This window comes from Brachyhypopomus gauderio, chromosome 17 (genome assembly GCF_052324685.1).
Source record: "Brachyhypopomus gauderio isolate BG-103 chromosome 17, BGAUD_0.2, whole genome shotgun sequence".
Taxonomy (NCBI): Eukaryota; Metazoa; Chordata; class Actinopteri; order Gymnotiformes; family Hypopomidae; genus Brachyhypopomus; species Brachyhypopomus gauderio.
The window spans coordinates 12,178,302-12,200,270 of record NC_135227.1 but is presented as its reverse complement, the minus strand read 5'-3'; the positions used below and the strand labels follow the sequence as shown (position 1 = coordinate 12,200,270).

Sequence of the window (21,969 nt, the reverse complement as noted above, 5' to 3'; positions counted from 1 at the left end):
AAATCCTCTAGGTTACCATTTGAATCCAAAGGGCAATATACTATTATTCTCCCAGAAGTCCAATAAAGGAATCTTGCATCCTTTCATGCTTGCTGAAATCGCAGGTCTTATGCTACCCACTTTAACACTTTTGCAAAGAGATCCACTGTATCCAGCTGATAGATCACTGTGATCTACTACTAATAATATATAAACATGTACAACATAGTACACTAAACATCTTCTGAGGACACTGAAGTGTGTTAGCCAAGTTGTGTTGTCTGCACTGTAGATGCTAATATTGATATGCTATGGACATAGGCTAATTGGTTTTATGTGGTGTGTATATACTGTGACTGTGGATTCCACCTAAGCTGCATAGAAGCAATATGTTGCTTCTCTGAGCGTAGTATTGACCTTGGGCATGATTAACTGATGAGTTCCTTGTGATCTGAGATTCCTGCTTGAGCATGGCACATAGATTCACTGGCCCTTTAGTGATTAAAGTTGGCTCTGGAACATCCTGGGAGTCAGTGTGAGGGTTTAAGAATAAGGGTGGTGTTTGGCTTTTGTTGTATGTTTATTTGTTTTTGTTTTTGTCAGCGGCGTTTTTAATGAACTGAACTTGTTTGTCTTTTTCAGTAAGACCAGTGATGAGTAATTGATTCTGCTACGAATGTGTGCATGGATGAGTTTCTAATGTTTAATATTTTTTGTGATGATATTTAGTGATTGTTTTGGCATGACTGCTGAGAGTAATATATTTAGGAGCAGTAGTAATAAAGTAGTACATCTAGTAACAACACAATAGTGGCTATGTTTCAGACGTGTGGTCACATGACTTGGGCTCGAGTCCAACTCGAGTCACTAAACTGATGACTTGTGACTTGACTCGACAACATCACTGAAGACTTGCGACTTGACTTAGACTTAGGTTCACTAAGTCTACTTAGGTTTACTTAGGTTTACTTAAAGGTTTACTGACTTGGACTTGGAATCGGACTTGAGCTTTAAGACTTGAAAAGACTTGAAATCCTTATTTTAACATAATAAATAAGTAATATAGAATAACATAACTGGAACATTTTGTATTAAATGGTGCTGTAAAATGTGAACTGCTCAGCTCAGTTTATCCGTAATCTAGCCACAGGTGAAGTTCTGCAGCCGATCGGGGGAGGGGGGCAGTAGCGTTGAATTTGTGCGGAGATGACAAGCAACATGCTCCCTAAAATGATCCTGTTCAATTATAAAGATTATGCTGTTGTGAATAAAATAAGAACTAGACATGCTAGACACAGGGTTGCCAACTCTCACGCATTGAGCGTGAGACACACGCATTTGACCGTTTTCACACGCTCTCACGCCACACTTCCGATATCTCACGCCGAAAAAAAATATCCAGTTTATTTACCTCAGATCCACATACAGTATATGATTCAATACGTTACTAGTTCGCTAGCTCTGGCGCCATCCACCGGCGATATAACACTGAATCTGTGTCCATTTTACGTTCGCCACCCCACCCCCCCCCACCCCCCCCCCCCCCCCCCTGCTCAACAACTTACGTTCGCCCCCCCCGCTCAACAAAATACACTCGCCACCGGCTCCAGGTTAAAATCTCACTCCAAGCGAACGTCAAAAGTCAAAAGTTGGCAACCCTGTAGACATGTGGAGTCAGGATAAGAGATGGAGATGCAACCAGTTCAAACTTTGTTCGACATTTGAGGCTGCATAAACAAAAGCAAGTCTCTGCTATGTATATTTAACATAGTGCTATAACGGTTAGCTAGCTAGCTAGGATGTGATAACTCAGGGGTCGGAAATTAACTTTTACAAGGGTCCACATGAGCAACTTGACTTTTGTGAGCAGTCCGCACTAACGATAATTCGAAAGCGGGGACCGGGGGGGACGGACGGACGGACGGACGAACGAAAGTCACTGAGGCGAGGGGGGGGGCTGTAGGTGATGACGACTATTGCGACAACGTCTCACTCAAGCGAAACGAAACACTCAAACGCCTAATGTTAGTTAGTCTGACTAACTAACTTAATATACTACTAATCAACTGCATCAATTGTGTTAAATATTGAAATTACATCTGGTGACTTGACTAGGACTTGAAGTTTAAGACTTGGGACTTGACTCGAGACTCGCTTGTATTGACTTGGGACTTGACTCGAGACTTGATTGTATTGACTTGGGACTTGACTCGAGACTTGATTGTGAAGACTTGAGACTTACTTGTTACTTGCAACTTAGTGACTTGTTCACATGTCTGCTATGTTTTCAATCAGTGACCTGCCTACAAAATGTGTTGACAATATATATTTGGGTGAATGCAATGTAATTTTACATTACTTGTGATCTACCATTATTAGTCTAGGGCATCTGTTGTATTCATTTTTGTGTTACCCAATTGTAATGCAATTGCATTGGAACAGGTATTTCCAAAACTGCCATTTCCAAACCTTTCTATTTGGATGTGTCTTCACCAGCAGGCCTGTGTCCTTACATGAGCTGCATTACAGAACATATCTACCACCACCACCTTCCACTCCTCCTCCCTTTTTTGGAGGATCTCATTGTTTCTGGTGAATGTCTCGAGGAGTGGGATAAAGAGCATGGTGATGTACTGTAGCATGGCAGTATATTAGTGTTGATGTTGACTGTTTCTGCTCGTTAAATGGTGCAATCTGAAATTACATTTTGCACGCCATTGTTGAATTTGGATGTGATTTGCGTGGTTGTGGCCTGTCTGTCTATTTGTTTGCACAGTTCTCACCATTCTCTGTTGACCCATATTATCCAGCAGTTTTTGCATTCAATCACTTGTAGTTTTTTTGCTTTTTGTATTCTTGGTAGCCCTTTGAAATGATTGTAAAAATGACCAGATAACAGATGTTTGGGAGTTGCTGGAATGGACTGCTTGTACCAGCCCTAATTTCACATTCAGTATTATGAAGGTCACTTGGTTTTTTATTAATTCTAATTATTCACTTAAGCACTATGTAGTGCTGGAAATGCTGCTCTTCCTGATTTATTCTTCACATCAGAGTCCCAAGATGTACCAGGTGGGTCATTAGAGAGTGTTTAAGCCTGATGAAGATCAATGTGTAGCTGAACATCAGAGCACATGCCAATCATGTCTGTTCTTAAGTGCAAAAATGTCAAATGTCTGATTTTTAAAGCTTGGGTTCTCAGTGCATTCTGATGGAACCATGATGAACTCATGATGTAGTGGGTCACTGGACATAGGAAATATGCTGGGAGATGTTTTAATGTTAAGTTCATATTGTTCAGTTAATACCTTTTAGATGAACATGAAGTTAGGCAGGTAGATTCAACTGAAACACAACACTTCAAAATGGCCAATGGCTTAATTTCTTAGAGTTTTACAGCACAAAGGTCATTGAAAGATTGTAAACCTGACCATGTCAAAATTGTAAGTCAAACCGAGTGGACACGCGGGGTAATCTTAAAAACCTTTGGCTGTTCATCCAAGGGCCTTAAACTGAGTGACAAGAAATTCGTTAGCATTTAAACATCTGTGATGATTTACATTTGTGATGTCACAAAACTCATTAAGGACTCATGGTGGTCATTGAAGTCTGGATCTGGAGGTGTGAATTGGTGTGAAAGTGCTGGGTTAAGAATGTTATGACAGCATTATAAATTGCTGTTAAGAGGTGTTGCTGTGCCCTCATCCAAAATGTGTTCATTGTTCTCCTCTAAGAAGTGTTTGTGTAATGAGAATTTAACCCTCACGATGGGCCACTTTCCAGTTTTAAAAGTGTGTCCACATTGCATTGGACATATTAATTTGATCCACTTGTGTATGTATGGTCTTCCAAGTGTATGAGTTTCTCTCTTAGTGTGTTGCTGGTTTTTTTAAATAAACCAGAATGCAATGTGTGCTGAAAGTCCTCCCGAGTTTCTCAAACACGTCAGCCACATTGCGGATAACAATCTTTTTCCGGCTGCTCTGTTTCTCCCTCTGCCTGTCAGTTGGATCTTGCTGCTGGACCTTGATACTGTTTTGATAGCAGTCTGGGTCCGGTGTGGGTATCACCATGCCTTCAAAGTTTCTCTGAAATGTTTGCACTCCTTGTCTGTGCACTCATTCTCAACCCTGTGACATAGAACCCTAATCACCTCTCAAGCTTGGTGTGTCAGTTGGTGATGGGGCAAACACTGTATTATTACTTTGAGTGGGTTACTTATAGTCTTCAGTATACAGCCACCTTGTTTAAGGAGTGTATTTCATTTTCATCTCTGTAACTTTGATGTTGATCCAGGTGTCATCCACATACCTGAACCAAAGGCTAGGGATTATAGCTTGTAGAGTATTCAGGACTTCTTTTCTACTTAGTCCATGGGTTGGCTACGATGAGAGACGCTGGTGATGAAGCCATGTTTCTGTCTGCAGAGAATCCTTAGATTTAAAGTAGGTGGTGCTCAAATGTAGGTCAAGAAGAAATTGGGCATGGTGTGGGCTGAGTTTGTTCTACTACAAGGCATTATTTAAGCTATTTTCTTGCAGTTTGGGCTACCTCTGTAGATAGCATTCTTGTAAACAGTGATATGATATCACCACAGTTTTTCATTTTTTTTTACTTTATGTGCACATGTACACTTTCTCACTCAGGAACCTACAGGAGTATTAACCATTTTTTAATCTGGTTAAATTCATGAAAGCCATCTCATGAACATGAAAACATCTTCGATATTACAAAGCAAGCCCAATCCGCCTAATTTATACAACTGGTAAATTTAATGACCTAGATTACTAAGAATCCTCATAGAACAGACTTTGTAAAACCACTTAGAGAATCTGTGAATCAAGCCTTTTTTTTCTTTACACAACTCTCAGTGGACTTAAGCAGAAGTGCTGTGCACTACAGTAGCAAGCACATCCTCTGAGCTTTTCTTCAAATTAGACAGAAAAACTGCAAATGCTGTGCTGACGCAAGTTCCCTTCTGAGGCATCAGATTATTTCTCAGCAAAGTGAGGACTCTCGGGGCCAGGGTCTTTCTCTGTGCATGCTCTGATGCACACACACGTGTATGTGTGTGTCTCTCGACTCCTGACCCTTATATGATTCACTGCCCAAATTGCTTACATACAGAATGAATCAACAATGTTCACTTTGTGCAACCTTATGATTCAGGCTTCAGTTATAACAGCTGTCTCCACACATATGCTGCAGCATCTTTTTGGCATCGTTCTCTGCAAAACTGCAAAGCTCTGCATTTTTCCAGATTGGTTGTTTGTATAGTATCACTCACTGCTTCCCTATATCCACATACAGGTCCACATTCACTTTAAAAGTCGATGGGTTTCATAATTGCTATTCGATCTCTTGCAGTCCTTTATTGTTTTCCTTGTTTGTTGTCAATGAGTTCATGCTTCCATAAATATGTCAAAGAGTCAAGGTCTCATCTTTCTCATTCCTGCAGGTTTTCACTGCTGAGTGGAATCTGTTTGTGAGGCCTCATATCATCTGTGCTTTGGCAGATCCCCCAGCAGTGGAGCGGGTATACACGGAGATCCGGCAGGGCCTGGGCCGGGCCTTCACACTGACCTGCAGGGTGCTCAGGGCCCACCCATCCCGCGTCCTGAAGTACGAGTGGAAGCTCGGCACACGGCTGCTCACTGTGGGCCAGCTGGACACCCGAGACGAGACTGAGTACCACGTCAGGGCACTCAATCGTGAGGGCTATGGTGCCTACACCTGCGACATCACCAACGAGGCTGGCACTGGACGCTGCACTTTCTTAGTCATGGGTAGGAGTGTTTGTGTTATCTGAGCTTGCTATTATACACTCAGAAATCATTTCATGAGATACAATTGCTCTATATCTGTACATAATAGGTTGCTGTACATTTTGCTGTCAGTTAAGTAATCCACTAGTGCTGACAGCACTATTGTACTCTTGTATTGATTGTACTTAAGTCCTGTGTCCTATGCTCTTTCAGGACAAGTTTTGATCAAAGCCCAGCTGTTAACTGGATGCTTTTAATGCACTGCTATATTGTAATTGCACTCGTAAATACTGTTAAAACCTTTATGTATACAATGAAAAGTGATACATATATTATACAAAATGTCCATACATAACATGCTCATATGCATAGAACATAACTAAGTACCATCTGCCAATTGACCTGCAAAAACCTATAATTTATGAAAAAATGATTGGTAGCTTGTTGGCACAGGTATGGAGTGGGTGTACCTAATGACCTGGCAACACAGTGTAGGACATTTTAAAAATTAAATGGAAAACAAATAAAATCATAAATATAAAGTGTTTGATGAAATGGAATATAAATTGGAGGATGTAGTAATTAATTAGTATCTTCTTGGGGAATCATATAATTCATCTCATTATAATACTCTATAATTCATTTTAAGTGACTGCAGGTGGTGCCTCTTATGGAGCATGAGCTTGATTATTTCTAAGTTTACACCTTGCAATGCCCCTGTTATTTATAATAACCATTTACTGCCATACATTATAGTTATTGTCCTCTATTGAGGACACTATTCCCTCATATTGTATAAGATCTACACAGCACATTTTCAGCATTTTCTTTGTACCAGCATTTTCTTTGTTTGTGGAATCATCAAATTATCAAATAATTGTGCTAGGTTATGGTTGTGCAGGATTTTTACATGTTACTATCTGGGTTCTTACCACTGTGATATTTTGGGGTTTGGTATTTTTTTTTATATCTCAATTTCTCCACTCTCATTTCTTTCCAAGTGTATGGGGCAACCTGTCCATTCTTGTGCAGTGTTAAATTCTCAATACACACTTTCCACAATGTGGTGATGCACCATGAAGACAAGGCCCCACACTTGTTTATCTATATTGCATATTAACACTTATATTTTTGTCTCACCCTTCCAGTGCATGTTTTTCCTTACATTCAGGCCTTCTACAAGTACCAGAGATGGTTTGGAGGTTTGGAGGGTGCTCAAAGTATTTTTGCAGTTCCTAGAACTGTTGGAACCAGCTTGGATGTCACAGCCCCAAGTAACCCTATCACCACTGGGACAACCTTGGTGTTAGACACATTCTCTTTCTTGTTTTGGTTTTCTCTACTTCTTTTTGTTCCTGGTATTATTCTAACTTCTCACATTCCTTTCTTTGGATGTTTCCATCATTTGGGACTGCCACGTGCATCATCACTGCTATCTTCTGCACCTTGTCTGCTATCGGTGTCTGGTTGGTTTGTCCAGATCTGTTAGGATCTGGAGGTCCACCTGGATCTCAGCTCTGTTGTTGTTCACCACTCTCTTCACTTCCTCCCAAGTCTTGCATATAATCCTCTATATGACTCCTGCCACTTGCTTGTCTCTGAGGGCAGGGTTCCAAAATTATTTTTCCTTCAGTTTCCTCACTTTGTTGGTGCAATAACAACAACTTGCAATACGTATGTATTTACACACTATTGAGAAATCCACATTAATTTTTGCAACATTGATTTTATTGTCTTTATTAATTTATTAATTCCAGATGTCTTTTTAACATTTCTGTGCAATTTGCTTTTGTATGTGATGTTTTTTTCTGAAAACATCAGACAAAATGTTTTTTTTTTTTCATTTATTAAAAAATGCTACATTCTTTAAATACACAACACCAAACCATTTTTTTTCTCTCTAAGATATTTATTTACCATGTTTGACCATTCCAACAGCGACATTTGTGTTGCCCTAGTTTTGATTGCAGTTTATTTCGATGCTGTGCTCAGGGATGGCTGGCATATGGCCAACTGTGGCATAGATAAAAGTGGTTGGTTCAGGTCAGTGATTTGTCTTTGATTTTGTGCCATGTTGTAAGTGGCCTGAACATGTGTCTGGTACTCTACCAAGGCTCTCACTTCTGGAAATAAGAGCTTCTACTAGGATTTTTTTTCTTGCCCTTCTCTGGTGGTTGAATATTCATGGGTGAAATCCCAGCCATTTGATGAGGTGCCCTGGACCAGAGAAGGATATGGAAAGAGATGAGCTACCTGCTTTTTGATGCATAGGTTATTCTTGGAGATGTTTCACCACTAATCATTTAATTTGCATTGACAATTTCCTGCTCTGCTCAGCAGGCATAAAAGAGGATTATATCACTCATATCCTCTCTCCTTGATTCTTTGTATCTCTCTCTTTCTCTCTCTCTCTCTCTCTCTCTCTCTCTCTCTCTCTCTCTCTCTCTCTCTCTCTCTCTGTCATCCATCTGGGCAATGTTAGACCTAGTCTCCCTCTGTCTGTTTCCCCTGTCTCTGTCTTCCTTTCTTCCTGTCTCTCTCCCCTGTCTCTCTCTCCTTCCTGCATCTCATGTGTTTCTGTAGGACATGCTGAAGGCCATTATTTTGCACAACCCATGCATTGATGATGAGCCTCCTCTGCACTGCGGAAACATCCCGTTTCCTTTTAAGCCTCTCACGAACAGCCGGCAAGCTCCGTGTTCTTACACACCTGAGGACGACAAGAACACGAGTGCAAGATAATCCTGCTTGAGCTTTTTTTGTATTGAGGCACAGTCTCCTGAAGGGTTATGTTGTCTCCTGAAAGAATCAGAAAGAATCTACTTGAATGTGAGGCAAAAGAAAGCAACGGATCGCCGATATAAGATTGAGGGTCTCTAATGGAGTAGAGGCTCAGCTAGAGATGAAACGAAACTACTTTAATAGCTTCAAATGTTGAATAATAAGAGAATGAGAGCATGAGGACAGAGGAATGGCCTTTCATGCCATTTATTTGGAAAATGGACTGGCAGCTATAAAGAATGCAGACAAAATAAAAGTTAGGTCAGGTGACAGGAAGCTTCATGGTGCAGAACACGAGTTCTGTACCGTGGCCCTATAGACTTTCTTACAGCATTGCTGTCAGTTTTTCTCCTTACTGCATGTCATGTTGACAGCTACACGTCTCTAAGGAGATGTACTTGACACTCATGTGCTGGACTGTACTAGGTTGACTTCCTGCAGTAACAACCTCCATTATGTGCTGAATGTGTGACAAAATTCCACATCAATTAACCCACATCAGTTAGTGAGGAGACCTTAAGTTCTTCAAAGATTTCATGACAAGGCATATATTACCATTACATATGGCGACATGAAGACTTCAATGTATGTGATTGATTAAATTGAACAGAAGAAAAACTGCCTTGTTGTTACTTTACTTGGAGGATTCTGTAACTGTTGGATAGTTTATACTGATTTTAAGAGTAACAATACAAACCTTTTTACACAAGGATTTATGTAAAGATACAGCAAAAATAATTAAAGAAATAAAATATGAATAAAAAAAGCTCAAATTTAAATGTAGAAATGTAATATGAAATAAATGTAGATAATTTAAGCAATAAACCATGCAGTTATGTGGTTTTCACATTTTTCAGGTGCATATGGCCACCATAGAAAAGACATTGCCTCAGAGTCACAGTGCATCCTGATGCTAAACTTTGAGTCAGAATTACTATTCCAGAACCTCAAAGGCTTTTATTTTACTCTAAAGTGTGAAGTCATGCTGCCTGTCACCTGACCCTTGCACGGTTTTCATTTTGCACCTTGACTGGTTTGAAGCAGTGTGGATTTGCTTCCTTTCAGTGCATCTTCACTCGAGCTGTGAGTCCCAGCGGAACTAAATTCATCCGCGCATTAAACAGAGTAAACTCAGTGGGCCCATTAGCACTGCCTGTGGATTTTTCCCCTCTTAATAAGCTGGGGATAGAAAAAGTGCTGGTGACAGCTCTAATCCCTGACCTGCAGATGTAGGCAGCTTTTCCTCCCCTCTACCCTTTGTGCACATCTATGTGGAGCAAGACACTGACGTTTCTTCTGCTGAAATGATGACTGTTTTTTTTTTTTAATCATCAGATGCATCATGCTTAACTCCTCTCAATTCTCTGTTCGGTTCTGTCTGCTGGGTCAAAATCAGTCTGTTATTGAGTTTTTCTTTTTTGTTTTTTACATTTTAAGTGGGAAGCAAAACAAAAAGGTGTGGACAGAATTAGGTGCTATGTTTTTTTATGGATATTGTAGTTTTTTGAGTGGAGGGAGTGCATCAGCTTATCAGATCAGACCTTATGGCTTTGCTCTGTGTGTGTATGTCCTTTGAACATCCCATGGAGATGGGCTTTATTCTCCCTCTCACACGTCTCCCTTTCCCCCATTCTGCAGTCGTGTAGTCTGGCCTCAGCTTCCTGTGCAAGAAGCAGCTCAGCAATTCATTCAATTTATTCATTAAATAATGACCTCTGGATCTACCATGTAACAGTAGAGATGATGCATTGTATGAGTAAAAGCAAAATAATTGAATAGGTTTGCAAATCCTAAATGTAATTTTCATCTGAAAATTTTCCATTCCAATTTGCCTTTATCTTTCCAGTGCTCCAGTAGAATGACTCACAATACATGCTTACGAGTTGGTTGATATAACGATTCAAGGACGGATTTCATTAGCAGAGAGTCCTGCTTCATGCCTATAAGAGCTACACTCAAGTACTTAAACAAAAATAGTGCCTATGCCGACATAAAACTGTCCAAGGTCATCAGACAGCACAAACATGCCTCTCTTGGTGGCCGTGGTACAAAGACATAGTATACACGGTACAATAATGCAGTAGTCAGTTTAGATGCCATGATTTCTGTGAGGACTGAGATGATGCTGTGTTTGTTTCAGGCAAGGCCTTTGCCCCAGAGTTCTACTACGACACGTACAGTGCCCTATGGCAGAGCAAGCCTAGTGTCTATGCCTTCAAACTCCAGTGGACACAGATGAACCCCGGCGCAGTGGACCGCATCATGGCCTACCGGCTTGGGATAAAACAGGTTGGTGTGTGTTTTGTGTTTTCTATTATATTGACATGTTTAAGTACGTTTTGGCTCAGTCTGATAGGTGCCTCAGTTTTATTATTACCCACATGATTCCAATGTGACATAATGCAAGGGACATGGTAATGTCTGTGAATCATAACACATTTTCCTGTTCTTCTGTTGAACTGGGTGATGTGAGTATTTTACCCACATCATCAGATAGTTTGTCCAATGTAATGAACTAAGTTTCGGCACTTTACTTGTGCGTAGATCGCGTCACATTAAAAAGTAGTGGAAGAAGGACCAGTCCACTGTCAAGTGGTGATAGAATATATTTGGATTCCTGTGACCATCTATGACCTTCCTGTAGTAGCAAAGAAGTGCCTTTATAAGCTTTACAGACCACGGGTGGGTTTCCCGAAACGTTCGTAACTCTAAGTACTTCGTAACCTCGAGGGCAGTCATGGCCTGGTGGTTAGGGAACTGGTCTTGTGACCGGAGGGTCAGGGGTTCGATTCCCAGACCTGAGGCCATGACTGAGGTGCCCCTGAGCAAGGCCCTTAACCCTCAATTGCTCACTTGTATAAAAAAATGTAAGTCGCTCTGGATAAGGGCGTCTGCCAAATGCCGTAAATGTAAATGTAGTGGATGAATCGCACATCTGCACTGACAGTTGTATTTTGATTGACATTCATGGTAGCCTATCTGCAATCCGCTCAACAAATTACGTTCGCCACCTCACAACAACCCCCCACCCCCCCGGTAGATCTTTCTGACTTGGTCATCTTATAAGTAGCTCGCAAGCTGAAAACTTGTGGGCACCCCTGCTCTAAATGAACAAATATTTTCTGAAAATACTTTAGAGTTTACTGAATACTGAAGTGTTTGTGAGAAGAAGGACCAGTCCACTGTCAAGTGGTGATAGAACATATTTGGATTCCTGTGACCATCTATGAACTTCCTGTAGTAGCAAGGAAGTGCCTTTATAAGCTTTACAGACCACGGGTGGGTTTCCCGAAACGTTCGTAACTCTAAGTACTTCATAACCTTGTACTTACTAATATTCTTAAATTTACGAGTGTTTCCTGAAACTCTTCGTAACTTACGTCGTTCTTATAGTCGTTCATAAGTTAAGAATCTCCGGACCCATTCGTAACTCACTAAGTACTTCTTAACTCGAAGCTCTCGTGCAGTTCTACTTCAAAAATGATAGAGGCGCTAATTTCACTCGTGCGGGTTTTAATCACGGCATTACTACATTTGCGTTTATGTGTATAATTAGCCTAGTAGCCTATTTTCTTTTGAAGTATTTACATCGCATATACCACAATGTGTCAACAGAAATCAAATGTACTACTTTGAATTATTTAGCAATAGTTTATATCTTCCCGATATTTAATTAGGTCTCTCCGTTCGTCATCGTGCAGTCAACAGCGTTTCAGACTCAAAATTAATGCATTCTTTGCAAAGAAATTGATACAAGTTGGCCTATTAAGCTTGTTTTAACTTAACCAATAAAATGGATTGATTAATCGGTAGCACATATAAGTAACTTGGATTAAGGCTAGCAATTGTGCTTGTGTGATGAACATAGCAGCTCTTCAGAGTACTGGCTTTGAATAGAAGACATAATTTAAGAAGACGACGTAATCCACGAAGCCATGTAGTTCGCCTGAATACAGAATTTTGCCCTTAGCTCCACGATGCAGTTACTGACCGCCCTCCGATTTTATGCCACAGACTGTTCTGCAGACTGTTGGTGATGCCCACGGACTAAGCAAAGCTGACATAAATGTGTGCATGCTGTTACTAAAGCATTGCTTCGCCATGCAGCAAAAAGATATATATATATATATATATATATATATATATATATATATATATATATATATATATATAGTATAAAATATATTATATTATATAATATATATATACTAGCTTGTATCAAATCCCCTGGTGTCCCTTCAGTAGCTGTGGGGCCCAGTATCCCCAGTGCCTTCTCCTCCTCAACAGTGAAGGCACTTGTGGACATTTGACCTCCACCAGTCTTAGCCCTCTCCTTTCTGAGTCCTGCCCCCTTATTTTTGACTTGACTACAGTTTTTTTTTTTGTTTTTTTCTGAATTTGATGAACTTCCTCGAGCTATTGAAAACAGTAGGTTATACTTTTGTTTTTGGCTCAGTTCACTCGACAGAAAGTTTCATTTTCTCTGCTTGTTTGCCATGGTTTTGAATAACGTGTGAAAGGTTAATTGTGTGCCCTATTTATAGCCTTGATAAAAGCCTACGATCGGTCAGAATTGCAAAGGTAATAATATGTTCTACTCATTTTTTCCCTATACTTGAAATGTCAACACTTATTAGTTGTTAGTTTTTATGATTGTCATTTTGCCAATGATGCTTTTGCGGCGTAATTATGAAAAAAATTATGTAAATCGGTGGTTCGGTTTTCGACTAGCGGAGATTTTCCAGTGCAGCTGCAGAGGCGGAGTCAACTAAGAACTACTTAGAACTCGTTCGTAAATTTGGAGACTACGAAGGCTTTTGGGAAACACTCGTAAATTTGGCGTTCTTAAAGTTACGTCGTTCTTAAAGTTGTTCGTAACTTCGTTCGTTATCGGGAAACCCACCCCACTTAATTAGAAGATTCCCAAATTGTTATCAGTCAGGAAATAGCACATGTTGTTATTATTTGGAGACATTTCGACAGCAGGATACATAGTTGGTTAAGCTAAAAGCATACAACACCCATCCCAATTTCTGCCTCTCTTCTGCTTTCACAAATACACCAATATACAATATTGGTTTATATATACGATACAATATACAATATTCCCTCCTCTTGTGTGTCCACTTTTTTGATAATTTGAAGCTTGCATTTAAAGTTGATAAGATAGAATTAGGTTTTATATGACATTAAATGCTTTTGCATCCAGTAGTCACATGGCTTGATATCTAGACAAATAAAGTCAAATCATGATATAAACATTTTTGTCTTTCTAAAACAATATGATTTATAAAATTCCATAATGGTTTTTTATCACAGATTGTGTTTTTCTGTTGCTTTAATTGGATATCTATATACATTTTTATTGGATTGTTATATACATCTATATAAATAATTATATTAAATAAATGCATTTTAAGACTGATTAGTTCAGATTTAGAGATTAGTTTGTATGATTCTGAAGGCCAAATGTTTCACACATTTTCCACACCATTAATACGACCATGTATTCAAGGTAAGAAATAAAGGTGAGAAATTATGCCAAAAACATCATTACTCCTCCTGCAACGGGGGTTTGACTCAGAAACTGTTGACTTTGTTCATGTCTGCAGAACAGAGGTCATGTTTTTTCGGCAGAGCTAATATTTGCGAAAGAGCTTCAGTGTCCTCCTATGTGCTGTAGTGTTCTGTGCCTGCATGGGGTCCCGTCGATTACCGGTTACGATTGTGCCGCTCTGTCACCATGATCATTCATCGTCTCCTTCACATTTTCACAGCTCAGCTGGAGCGGAGTGTGTGGCCGTTTCTAATGACATCACGCAGGGTGATTTATTCCTTGTCATATTCGTCATTGCTTTTGGTCGACGCCCACGGGTGCTCAAAGTCGGTATGAAGTGAACAAGTACATTAAGGAATTCTCTCTGTGTCTATATGTAGTGCTCTTTAGAGATGTTTTTGGATGTAGTGTTCCTAAAAGATGTGATTAGTGGCATTTATAGTGGAATGAACACATCTTAGCACTCAAAGTATATTTTTGAGTCAAATTCCATGTTTCTCTGGAGTGGAATGATCCACTGGATGGGTTACACATTCAAATCAAATGAAAGCATTTGAAGGGAATGAGGTGGTGATGTCACTGGATGTTATTTCTCTGAAGAACTGCCAATGACTTCTCTATTAAGTTAAAATTAAATATGAATGTACCTAATCATGTGTCTACATTCTGTTACTTTCAAGCGATAAACAGAACAGACCAACCTGTAGTAACATTCAGAACATTATCACTAAGTGGTCTAGAAGCACTTTCATGCACCCTCTTCTAACAGCATTGTAATTCTTAATGTTAAAATGAAACAGCTATGAGTTCACCTGCACTACACAGGATCCTTCATGGCAAAGAGGACACCTGACAGAGAGAGGGAGACAGACTGAGGAAGACACAGAGGGAGACAGATTGAGGGAGAGCAAGTCAGAGTCCAAGAGAAGAGGCAGAAAACTAATTAACAGCTTTATCCAGGGGGATAGAACTGCTTTAATAAGATATGGTTACATAAGAATCATAAATGGTCTGGTGAGCATAGGTTAGCTGTGAAGATTGCGTGTGTGTGTGTGTGTGTGTGTGTGTGTGTGTGTGTGTGTGTGTGTGTGTGTGTGTGTGTGTGTGTGTGTTACATGCATGGCTAACAGTTGATTCCTCTGTTTTGCTTTGTGTCTTGCACCATCAGTATAAATGAACTGCAGTCTGTGCCGAGTGGCTCCCTGCATTTCTGTCCATTAGGTTGTCTCCGTTTTTGTTCGATTCCCTCTGTTGAGCACTCAGCTTCTCCCTGTGCTCATCCATCATTTGGCTGGTCACCTGTCAGCCGCACACCTGACAGAAGATTCCAGTACTCCGCACCGCCGTGTTTGGCAGGAGCCTCTTCACAACGACTGCGCCTATGACATTTTTGGGTATGCGACAGGCATGGGGGGGAGGAGGGTGGTGGTTCAGTGGGGTTAACTGAACATATTGGGGGGTATCAGTGGAGTTAAAGTAAAGTTCAGAAGCAGTTCAGAAAGCAGTTAAATATTATTTTAATACAACAGTTTGTATGTTTATTTGTTTGCTTGTGTTTTTTTTTTTTTTTTTTGGCTTTCAGCATTTTTTTTTTGGCTTTTCTGTTTATAACATCTAACAAACTTCAGCAGAATACACCTAATGCTGGTAGTGCTGGGGTTTCAGAGGTTGGGCCTCTGCTGTGTTTCTCCTGTCCCAGCCTCCATGCGTTAGAGGAACCTTAGATCTTCCTCACGCCGGCAGTCACTTAGTGTGGGTGGATAAAAGAGCGCGTGAGTGCCGGCTGTTCCCAGGATTCTCTGGCGAGTCAGAAATTTTTGTAGAGGCTGCTCAAGTGTGAGCAGTGTTGCATAGACTACTGAGAGCAGTGTTGCATAGACTACTGAGAGCAGTGTTGCATAGACTACTGTGAGCAGTGTTGCATAGACTACTGAGAGCAGTGTTGCACAAATTACTGAGAGCAGTGTTGCACAAATTACTGAGAGCAGTGTTGCACAGACTACTGAGAGCAGTGTTGCACAGACTACTGAGAGCAGTGTTGCATAGACTACTGTGAATAGTGTTGCATAGACTACTGAGAGCAGTGTTGCAGACTACTATGGGCAGTGATGCATAGCTTACTTTGCCAGTGGTGGATAGGTGTGGATAGGTATGATGGATAGGTCGCTGTTTTAGTTTATATATATACTATAAGAATATTTATGAACATTTTCTATTATTTTAAATAATTTTATTGCTAAGATTTCCTATTGTTTTAAAATATTTTTTTACATGTTGACTTACTTTCCCTTGCAAATGCACTTTGCATGGAAAGTGTCATGTGAAATTAAACGTAATGTTTGTCATTCAGGGTTTCGTTCTTATATAAACAACTACTTGGTTAACACTGCTTTAATGCATCTGATTTGCCAGCTTTTTAAAATTTAAATTACATGTTGTTTCCTATTAATCTTTTAGATTGATTCAAGGGCTGATTTATAGGCAGCCAGATAAACTGAAACTAGACTCTGTCTCACTGCCTAGGTGATTCCACATGGTGAGAAAAGACTGAACACAGCACTTGAGCTACTTAAGAGTCCACATCATCAATGGTCCCCTAATTTTCTCTAATAAATTAGCTCTAGCGTCTTAGCTGGAGATTAGTTTTCCAGTTTGTGGACAGACATTAAAAGGTGCAGTAAAACTGATTCCACCTTAAGTAATTTGTGCATTTCAGCTGCAGGTCTGATTAGCAGAATCAGTAAGTCAGTAAGATTTTCACTAACTGATTTAACTTGAAGATGTTTTTATAGATTCATTAATGTTGTAGTTTATTTATTAACAATTTATTAATTATTAGTTTTTTTTTTTTTACTTTAACACTTCGATAGCAAAGGAGAAGAGAACTCTCTCAGCAGATTCAAACCAAACCTTACATTATTGTCACGTTGAGGACCCCGGCCCTTCCCTTTTGGGCGTGTGTTTACGTGGTCCACGTGTACTCGTCTGCGTCTGTGGATGTCTGTGGGTGTGGTTATGTCTCGTGAATATCCGTCTCACCTGTGCATCGTCTCGTAATCATGCGGGGCTAATGTGGTTTGTCTATTTAATGTGCGCTCGCGCAGTGTCCTGTGCTCGTCGTTGTCTGAGTCTGACTGTTCTCTGTGAACGTTGTCTAAGTCTGAACGTTTCAAGTCTACGTTATGTGTTTAAACGTGTGCATACTGCGCTATTCTGTGTCACAATAAACGTGACGTCTGTGACCAAGCCGGGATTTGTGTCTCATCCTTCGCGCTGCACCCAATGTCACAGAACGACGAGCTGTGTGAGACACCATGCCGGGCTACGCCACCCGACCGAAGAGGGGCAATCGAGCCAGCAAGCGGCGCCATCGTGCCTCTTCTCCTGGCCAGGGCTGCCAAGCCACCGCCAACCCCGATCTCATGGAGCAGGACCCGCTATGCGCCTATATGCTACGCATGGCTTGGGAATCCTCCGTTCCCGAGATAGCGGACAACTTCCGCGAGCAGGCACGGGCGGATATGGCGAGAGCGACACCCCTCTCCTTCCCGCGACCCCTCGCCTCTGAGGGTGGGTGCGTTCGTGCTTTGCTCTACGGAGAACACTCCGGAGAGCGAGTTTGGGGAGGAGGACTCACCAAGCGAGGGGGAGGAGGAGGAGGACTATCCTCAGTCTGAGGACTCCGCCTCCACCGTGGACTACGGTGGGAGGGAGGAGGAGGAAGACTACCCTCCGTCTGAGGACTCCGCCTCCACCGTGGACTACGGTGGGAGGAAGGAGGAGGAAGACTACCCTCCGTCTGAGGACTCCGCCTCCACCGTGGACTACGGTGGGAGGGAGGAGGAGGAGGACTACCCTCCGTCCGTGTGCTCGGGTGGCTCCGGGCGCACGGACGATGGGTCCTACACGGAGGAGGAAGAGGAGGAAAGTCCACCCCCTTCGGAGCTCCCCGCCGGGACGGTGAAGGGGAAGAGGAGTCCGGAGGCGTGCTCATCCCCCGAGAGCTCCCCAGGAAGCGATATGGACTGTTCCCGGGGTCGCAGCCCGGAGCAGCCCATGAGCTGGAGCCGTGGCAGTGAGGAGGCTATGGAGGAAGACACTCCCACCGCCGGGACCAGAGGGCGATCGCGGGGCGAGGACGGACTCCCATATGGCCCACCGAGGGGAGGGACTAGCCGCGCTGCACCAGGCGCGTCCGCCAGCCGCGCTGCACCCGGTGGATGGTTTGCAGTGCAGTCTGGAGGAGGACTGCCCACCGCAGCGCCAGCAGCTCCCGGTCTCTCTCCCCTGTTAGCTCTCCTCCTGGCGTGCAGCCTGGCGCCTGTTTCATGTGTGTGTGTGCCAGTGTTCGTAAGTCTTCCCGTATGTTTGCCAAACCCCCTTTTTCCGTTTGAGCCTATTTGTGTAAGTGTACCTGTTTGTGTGTTTGTGAACGTTCCGTTATGTTTGTCTAACGTCTTCTTCCCAGTGGGTGTTCTAGGCGGTTCGTGGCGGACGCTTCGCCAAGGGCAGTCACCTCCCAGACGCAGGACTGAGCGCGTCGGATCCGCCCATCGTCGTGGGTTCGGGGTACTCGGTTCTGTTGGCAACCCGGGACGCCCCCCCCTTGGAGGGGGCGTCTGTCACGTTGAGGACCCCGGCCCCTCCCTTTTGGGTGTGTGTTTACGTGGTCCACGTGTACTCGTCTGCGTCTGTGGATGTCTGTGGGTGCGGTTATGTCTCGTGAATATCCATCTCACCTGTGCATCGTCTCGTAATCACGTGGGGCTAATGTGGTTTGTCTATTTCACGCAGCTCGCGCAGTGTCCTGTGCTCGTCGTTGTCTGAGTCTGACTGTTCTCTGTGAACGTTGTCTAAGTCTGAACGTTTCAAGTCTACGTTACGTGTTTAAACGTGCGCATACTGCGCTATTCTGTGTCACAATAAACGTGACGTCTGTGACCAAGCCGGGATTTGTGTCTCATCCTTCACGCTGCACCCGACGTCACAATTATTATGACTTACAGGCATGCAAAGTGCATTTGCACTCAAAGCTGTTGGATTTTCAAATCCTTGGAATTCCTGATCTTATGTGTCAGTATGTAAAATGAGGACGTGAGCTCCAGGTAGGGTAAAAAGTGAATCTCATCACTACATGCAATGTATGAGTCTGTCAGCGTGGAAAATATACATTGTTCCTCATTTTCATAGCCTTCATTATTGTTTTTTCCACATCTCTGAAATCCAATTAGAAGAAGCAATTGGTTTTCAAATGAGCTCAATACAGTTGAGTGTGAATGGTTGAAAGTACTTTTGGTGAGGTTCAATTTTGTTAATTCAGAATTACATTTCAATCATCATTTCAATCATTACATTTCAAGGCCATCTGAGTTGGTGCACCAGTGAGAAAGCACTCTATCTCCTTTGAATTGCATTCACACTGTAACAATGTCATCATATCTCCAGAACGTTGCAGCAGCGTCATGAGGAACGTGGGGGTGCTGTACAGCTCTATTGATTACAGTTTCCCTGTTGCAGCAAGACATCAGTGTTTTCAACAAAGATGGCGTACCAAACACACATCCCCTTTTCTTGCTTCAGTGTAGTGAGTCCAAATACAATAAGCTGCACAAACCTACTTTAGCATTCATGTTGCAAACTTCCTTTGATTTTGCCCGTTGAATGAACTCATCCCAGATCACATGTCAGAGGAGCTGTCAGTGGGACATGAGGAAACCAACAGGCAGCTCATATCCAAGGAGTGGGCTCCAGAGTGTATGCTGCCCCGAGCGCGATGGGTAGGAGAACAGGACCGCTCTCTCACCCCTGGGTATCCAAGTCAGAGTCAGGGCGGCTGTTCGCCTACTCCCAGCCCCACGGCACCCGCACCATACCACGGCTAGGGTGCTCAGCAGGGCACTCTGATCTAATCATTCCACCCACAGTTCTCTGCAACTTCCCCAGCTCTCCTTTAGTTGCAAGCCCCATACTGTTTATCCTCATAATTTCTCTTCTCTAATGACTTAACCACCAGCCCACTGAGATGCGCCAAAGCTCTCATAAGTACACCATCTCCACTTCCCTCCGTCTGTCAGAGATGTTCAAAAGTCACAAAATACAAGTCCAAGTCAAGTCACGAGTTTTTAGGCTAGAGTCTCAGTCAGCTCTGGAGTCTTTAGGCCAGGGGTGGCCAACCCGTCATAGGGGGGGGGGGGGTGTAAATTATTAGCTGTGAAGACAGTCAAATGCGTGTTTTCCACTACGCCGGTTTAAAAAGTATTAGCGGCTTGCTAGGCTTGTAAACTAACCGCGCACCACGAAAATGTAGCAGTGTGTCACCCCGTTTGTGCAGGTGAGCCCGCGGACCGGCTGGGGAGCCGCATGAAACCAGGCAAAGAGCCGCATGCGGCTCGCGAGCCGCGGGTTGGCCACCCCTGCTTTAGGCTGAGTCAAAATCAAGTCATGAGTCATTTGACTAGAGTTCAAGTCAAGTCTCAAGTCAATACCAGGATAAGCTTGGAGACCGGAGATGGAAAATAACATAGGGGAGACCGGGTATGTTTGTAACACTTTTTGCTTCAGCACCTGTAACTCACTGAATTTTTGAGCTAGAGTTCTCAAACTTTTATACAAAGTACAGACATTTGTTCACTACAAATGGCACCAATTCAAACCTCAATTCAAATATCACAGCCCTTGTGAGTTGATGTCAAATACATGGTGTTCCCTTGTTACAACCTACCCCACTACCGGGGTAGGTTGTAACACGTGCTGGGGTAAGTTGTAACAATTAGACAAAATAAGCAAAAACAGAGGCTTCAAAAATAGTTTTTTTTTTATAAAATAACAATCCAGAACAATGTCTCTCTCTCTGTGACTGACCATAACTCATATCCACTTTCTGTTTTACTCGAGTGTGTGTGTGTGTGAGTGTGTGTGTGTGTGTGTGTGTGTGTGTGTGTGTGTGTGTGTTACATGGCAGATAACATGTGCCATTGCAACTGATCTGATTGACTTGCCCTTCTTTGTGACATCATCAGATGTTTTTCTAAAAAACATTTGCAGGCACACCTCTGTCAGTCTTTAAAAAAAGTTTTCTTAGTTGTATGTAAGGTGAAGGTTGTAATACTTTTTAAAGCTGTGTTACAACCCACCCCACCCCTGTCAGCCGCTGTTTAACTAATTCATATGGATTTATCTGCAATAGTACTAAACAAAATATAGTCTTGTTTCAGAAATTTACTTTCTCACCTCAAAATCAGTTTTTTCTCTATGGAATCTGCATGTGCCTTTTTCCAGCCTTGATATTCACCATGTGGGATCAGGGAGAAATTGGGTAAATACTGGAATGATCATGTGACTCCTATCTTATTAGTGATGGGCAAAACAGTTCTTTTAGATGAACTGAATCATTAGAATCAGTTCACTAAAAAGATTCGTTCAAAAGATTCGTTCACCGAATCGATCAGTGGCGAGTGTAAATGGGGGGGGTGTAAAATGGATTATATTATATCGCGATCAATCGATCGCCAGTGGTTGGCGCCAGAGCGAACTAGTAACTCATTGAATCATAGATGTGGATCAGAAGTAAATAAACTAGATTTCTTTTTCTCTGCGTGAGAAATCGGATGTGTGTCGTGTGAGCGTGTGAAGACAGTCAAATGCGTGTGTTTCACGCTCATTGCGTGAGAGTTGGCAACCCTGTAGATTTGTTGTGAAACGAAGTAATTACAAGTTCAAGCATTTTCAAGTACTTTAGCCTAAATTCCAGCCCTTTCAAATCTGGAACACAGTGCAACATTAAAATTCATCAGGCAAATATTCATTCCCCTATTTTTGAGGGGTGTTTCTTTATACTACCACATATCGTTTCAGAGAACACTGCAAAGAATGTGACGTGTCAAGTTT

At 42.2% G+C, this 21,969-nt stretch overlaps 1 protein-coding gene across 2 annotated transcripts in view; it reads left to right on the top strand.

Annotated features, from left to right (window-relative positions):
- mdga2a (MAM domain containing glycosylphosphatidylinositol anchor 2a) overlaps window positions 1-21,969 on the top strand; it is a 178,290-nt gene that overhangs the window by 104,896 nt on the left and 51,425 nt on the right. For both annotated transcript variants that reach the window (XM_076978570.1, XM_076978571.1), the window contains exons 9-10: window positions 5,496-5,765; window positions 10,666-10,814. In XM_076978570.1, the coding sequence (XP_076834685.1) occupies window positions 5,496-5,765; window positions 10,666-10,814 (419 nt within the window). The remainder of the gene's footprint in view (window positions 1-5,495; window positions 5,766-10,665; window positions 10,815-21,969) is intronic.